This window comes from Ctenocephalides felis, unplaced genomic scaffold (genome assembly GCF_003426905.1).
Source record: "Ctenocephalides felis isolate EL2017-DRISC unplaced genomic scaffold, ASM342690v1 CF-g0.4_SCAFFOLD_01886, whole genome shotgun sequence".
NCBI classification, from domain to species: domain Eukaryota; kingdom Metazoa; phylum Arthropoda; class Insecta; order Siphonaptera; family Pulicidae; genus Ctenocephalides; species Ctenocephalides felis.
The window spans coordinates 167771879-167778215 of record NW_020538040.1 but is presented as its reverse complement, the minus strand read 5'-3'; the positions used below and the strand labels follow the sequence as shown (position 1 = coordinate 167778215).

The 6337-nt window shown below is 31.0% G+C and overlaps 1 protein-coding gene across 1 annotated transcript; it reads left to right on the top strand.

Annotated features, from left to right (window-relative positions):
* The first annotated feature begins 431 nt into the window (after positions 1-431).
* On the top strand, positions 432-4142 carry LOC113376220 (WD repeat, SAM and U-box domain-containing protein 1-like). Its single transcript, XM_026616131.1, has 3 exons — positions 432-525; positions 802-917; positions 4002-4142. The coding sequence occupies exons 1-3, from the start codon at positions 432-434 to the stop codon at positions 4140-4142; spliced, it is 351 nt and encodes a 116-aa protein (XP_026471916.1).
* The last annotated feature ends 2195 nt before the right edge of the window (positions 4143-6337 follow it).

Genomic DNA, 6337 nt, shown 5'->3' with positions numbered 1-6337 from the left:
TTTTAGTTTTAAATATCTAGAATCTAGAGCTTTATCTTGAATATAAAATGAACATAATTTTGATATTTAATCATTTAAAATATTTTTTTTATATTGGTATACTTTCAATTCATTTTCATTACTTAAATCATAAAATGCACGAAAGTTAATTTACAATTTTAAATTTGCTGATTTAGTCATATTACACAAGTATGGTTTGATATGCAAAATTATTAATTATATTAAATACTGTTGTATTCAAGTATTTAATCTCATTCACTTATTGATAATTTGCCACAATTAATTATTTACTAGAACTAAGCAGGTGATGCAGTTCACATGTAGATTATTAATATTTTTCTTGCAGTTATCTAATAGAAAAATGGTGCAGATTTTATAATTTTCAATCAAGTTCAGAAAAAAGATTGTAAGAACTTCATTTGTATTCAAAAATGTCCGTGAAATTATTACAAAGTTTAAAAGGACACAATAGCGATGTGACTTGCGTGATATTTATGGAAGAAGCACACTCTATACTGGTTCCAGGTCAGATAATAAGATTTTAATAATTATATAAATTTTATACCAAAATTTAATTAAGATATATTCAGTACATTAATAAAAGTTGAGACACTGGGTTTTCCTTTTAAAATTTATGTTATTTGTCAAACTAATTACTATCAATGTATTTCTATTTAGACAGATTGTAATTTATGAGAAAATAAAAAAAAAATTAAAAAAAATATATTAAATTTTCAAACAAAATATAAGCTCAACTTTTCTTGTTAAATCGTTGGTTTTAATTTTATTGATTTAATTTAGCGATTAAAACAGTACGTGTTTGGAAATGGCAAATTGGCGAAGGATTTCAGGAAGACGAACATTCGCCTTTTTTAGGACATAAGTATGGCGTTACTTGCGTACGAATATCAAAGAAGGTATCTTGAATATGAATAGATTTATGAATGTAATTTTTTGTTTATCCAATTGGCTGACACACAATTGTATCTACATCATCAATTATCTATATTAGAGTCATTTAGAACTGTTATTCCTGTATCCGTAAATAATATAATAAATATTGCCCAATATATAATGGACATATGTGTGTGCATTATATTGTGTTGTTTTTGTCTTTAGTATGCACGTAGTAGTATGATTTTCTTGCTTTGATTCTTTACTATTTTACTATTTGCCACAATTTTCCAGAACAAACACAAATTTTATAAGTTTATTCCACACAAAACGAAATTGGACATTTTGAATCCTCTTGATGGTTCATGAGGTGAAGAATTGCATGTATTCATAGGTCTACAATATGGACTTGTTTCTAATCAACATTTTCTAATAAAAAAAATCCTTTCTTTATATCAATTCTTTTGAAGACATAATTTTACCAGTATATTTTTAGTTAATTAATTGTAATAATTTTTACCGTATTTGGTATGATTGTGTATAAGACCAAGGATTACACTGTTATTAAGTTTGATTTTCTAATAAATATGCTCCACTAATTTCGATCTTCATGGACTTAGTTATATTACCTTTAATATTATATATCAGAATAAAATTGAAACTTGCTTAATTCTTTATGATTATACCAAGACTGTTATTTAGGGACCGATTCTGCCGCATAACAGACAAATGTTATGGCAAGGCCATGTTACGTTCCAACTTAATACTGACAAAATGTCACGTATTTGCTGTGAATTCAGGCAGATTTACACATAAACTGCAACGTAACTCGTATGTTATGATGCTGCGTCAGAAAGACCCTGTTATCTAAGATCGTTTTTTGATATTTGTGCGGTTTCTAGATATGTTTTCTTTTATTTTTTAATCTAACAAACTGAGAAAATCACTTGACTGCACAGCTTTTGTCAATTTTTAGAACGAATTAGTATGGAAAGTTCTTCATAACATAGCCTTGCCATAACATTGGACTGTTATGCAGCAGAATCGGTCCCTAAATTGTAAAATTTTAGGAAAAAGTTAGTGATATTTTGAATACTCCCCCTACTCCTTTTTCGTCTAACAACACGTAATTTTTAGTATCTAGAATAAATCGTTAAATTTTAGGAACATTTTTGAAAAATTGTGGAATATTTTAATATTCAGGTTAAAATAAATACACCGTAATATCGTACTAGATTCCCACCCCTCCCGCATGTGATAGTTTTGGCAACTCCTACCCTTTTAAGCCTCACGTAATATGGGACGGCCCAAAGGGGGTATTCAATAATCACGTGAGCAATTTTAAGGATTTTTGGTCCTTCCCTCCCCCCATACAATATTACGTGCATTTTTAACCTATATACAACATTACCTAGAAAAAATCGTTTTTTTAAAAAAATTTTGGATTTTTAGTTAAATTAAGGTAAAAATTAATACACGTGATAGATCCTTCCGCCACGTAATATTTCGTGATTATTTTTGTCAAATCCCTCCTCACCCTTCAAAGCTCACGTGATTAATGGCCCCAAAAGTAGTTTGAGTGAAAGAAACAACTGTCGCCATCTCAACGATTGATGGTTTTGATATTAACTATATCAAGTGTTTTCGCAGCACCAATTCGAAGTCTTTTATTTATTTCACATATTTTTCATGCTAAAATTTCGGTTTTTGGTCAATTTAATTAGATGGCGGACAGCATTATTGGATTATTGTATTGCTTTTAGTAAATGAAGTAGTTAGATAAAATGTATCAAAAAAATATGAAAACTGTTTTCATAATCTCTCATACCAAGCACCCCTGAGATATGAGAATAGTATATCAAATGTTTTCTTTTATTTTTTAATCTAACAAACTGAGGAGAAAATCACTTGACTGCACAGCTTTTGTCAATTTTTAGAACGAATTAGTATGGAAAGTTTTACATAACATAGCCTTGCCATAACATTGGACTGTTATGCAGCAAATCGGTCCCTAAATTGTAAAATTTTAGGAAAATGTTAGTGATATTTTGAATACTCCCCCTACTCCTTTTTCGTCAACAACACGTAAATTTTTAGTATCTAGAATAAATCGTTAAATTTTAGGAACATTTTGAAAAATTGTGGAATATTTTATATATTCAGGTTAAAATAAATACACCGTATATCGTACTAGATTCCACCCCTCCCGCATGTGATAGTTTTGGCAACTCCTACCCTTTTAAGCCTCACGTAATTATGGACGGCCCAAAGGGGGTATTCATAATCACGTGAGCAATTTTTAAGGATTTTTTGGTCCTTCCCTCCCCCATACAATATTACGTGCATTTTTAACCTATATACAACATTACCTAGAAAAAATCGTTTTTAAAAAATTTGGATTTTTAGTTAAATTAAGGTAAAAAATTAATACACGTGATAGATCCTTCCGCCACGTAATATTTCGTGATTATTTTGTCAAATCCCTCCTCACCCTTCAAAGCTCACGTGATTAATGGACGCCCCAAAAGTAGTTTGAAAGAAAACAACTGTCGCCATCTCAACGATTGATGGTTTGATATTAACTATATCAAGTGTTTTCGCAGCACCAATTCGAAGTCTTTTATTTATTTCACATATTTTTCATGCTAAAATTTCGGTTTTTGGTCAATTTAATTAGATGGCGGACAGCATTATTGGATTATTGTATTGCTTTTAGTAAATGAAGTAGTTAGATAAAATGTATCAAAAAAATATGAAAACTGTTTTCATAATCTCTCATACCAAGCACCCTGAGATATGAGAATAGTATATCAATAAAAAAAAGACTAATTTCTCAAAACTACAGTAAGATTACTACCTGATTGTTTATTACCTTATAAACCTGATTAAAGGGTTATTATTATATAAGCTAAAAAAAATTCTTACATTAACCAATGCATATTTATCACTACAGATGAATGTTCACTGCACAATTCTGTTCCTTTGCAAAAGTTTCTCCTATATTTACCAAATCATTTATAATCATGCAGCTCATAGAATGTAATTACTGTTCTGATTGCTGTATAATAATAAATGAATGAGAAGAAAAAAAAATATATTATGTTCAGGGAGATCTGCTGGCCAGTAGTTCAGTCGATGGTACCACTATCCTATGGTGTACGCGATCTGGTTCCAGGCGCCAAATGCTGGTGCAGGATACTGGAGAGCCGGTGCGATCTTGCGCCTTCTCCCGGACGGCGCAGTGTTAGTAACAGGCGCTGACAGCGGTGCCGCTTGCGTTTGGGATAACAATAATTATCAACTTATTCGGTATATCACTTGTGCCTGCGCTAATTACTTAAATTAAGGGTAATCTAACCTGACTTATTAATGAAATATTTATAGAATTGAGATAATCAAAAAGTAAATTCGTAAAGCCCGTGTTATGGTATTCGGTGATTTTCATAAATCAATGTCATTACCAGCTTCCACTGGGCTTTGAAGTGATGATGGATTTTCCATATCAAAATTTATGGTGCCAACTTATGTAAACTAGTAGTTGTTGCACTGGCGTATTGCTACACTTTTTTTCCGCATACGTCGATTAATAAACATTCCAGTAGCAAAAAATGATGTTTATTCTTAAGTTTTAAGACCGTTGATAATTTGACATACCAGGAATATATAAAATTTTGCTCGTGTATTATATTTCTGCTTCGTTTTTTAAAGGACAAATCAACAAATTTGATATTCAGAAATGTTGGACAAAAAGTTTTTTTTTGAAAATCAGCTTCAGTTGCTTTGGAGATACGAACAAGATAGAGCATACTGAAATTATTATTATTTTAAAAAATCTAATCGGTTCTACATAATTAGGGGAAGTCCCAAGTGGCGGACACTTAAATTATTATAAATAAATCAAAAAATATTTTACGAAATGTTTATTAAATTATGATTTATGTTAGATAACAAAGTTAGAAATCAAACTAAATTAACAAAACCGCAATCTTTGCTAAAAATAATTACTACTATCAATCAAACTTTGCTATCAAAAATATTATTTTAAACAGTGGCACCTAGTACCGGACATTTCAAAATACCTGCATTGATCACATATGTAGCCATATGTAGCGATCTCTACGCTCTGGAATGTCTGCACATGTGTCTTTGATAAATATTCTTAGATATTGCAAAAAAAGTCACTATTCATTCACCCTTTGGCTGGGCCACACCGATGCTCTCAGCTGGTGCATTCATAAGCTTTTCATTCTTTGACTAGGAAATACGAAAAATGTGAGTATGTAGTGACCGTTAGCACTCATACAGAATAAAATTAAATAATTGGAATAAATTACGTAAATTCTTACAAGAAATATCAATATGTTTACTGTCCGGTGCTAAGGGACAGATATTTTCGTTCATTTGGTGGCACCTACTAAAATTGGTTAAAATATCTAATGATATTCTACCATTTTACGGATAACAATCAAGTACAACTATTATCTTTGCATACCACACAAATGTAAATGCATAATTATGCTGAATTATTGAATTAGAATTACTTCATTGATATTAGGTTGTCAAATATCTCCTTTCCGCTTTTTTGCTCTTGGTTTTATAATACAAAAAGGCGGAAAGGAGATATTTGACAACCTAATATTTAGGTGACGCCTGAAAAATCAAAAAATTTTAAAATTTCTAGTAACTAAAAATGCACGTGTGTGGCTTGGCGGGAGATAGAGGGGACCCAAAAATCTCTAAAATATCGATCACGTGATTAATGAACGTTCAATTAATTCTATGAATTAAATGTCAGTTAAGTATTTATAAAATGAGATGATAGTTATATTAAGAACGACGCAGTAGTGCTTTTCTTATAAAACGGAGGGGGGGTGATTGCAAAGCATTACGAAAAGGTTGGAAACCACTGTGTTTATCAATTATAAATACAAGTAGAAAAAGTTATGTTTATGTGATAAAATCGTTGATTAATGGTAACCAATTAAAAATTATTGCAATGTTTATACTAGTTAACCGAGCTGTGAATTTATTATTTGATGATACTGTTTTACCTACAGAGTTTTGCACTATCACTCGGATGCTGTGCATAGTATCTGCTTTTCACCTGACTCGCAATTGCTTCTATCTGGATGCACCATGGGCAACATTAGAATTATGCTGAATTTCTGGCCAGATACATCAGGTTATTGATGATATTTGGAGCGAAACAAACTTTTTATATCATTGCACATTTTTATATTACTCTGAGCACATATGTTTTACGTTTCGAATACGTAACTTTTATTGGTTAATTTTAAAAAAGGTTAACAATGTCAGGCATTTATGCTCATCGAACTTAGAATATCCTTTCCTCTAGTTGCGGATGCTGGTGAATCATCTGCGAAGACGACGAAGCCCTCGTCAATTTAGATGCTGCTCATGATTTGGGCGTTTTTGGACTGAT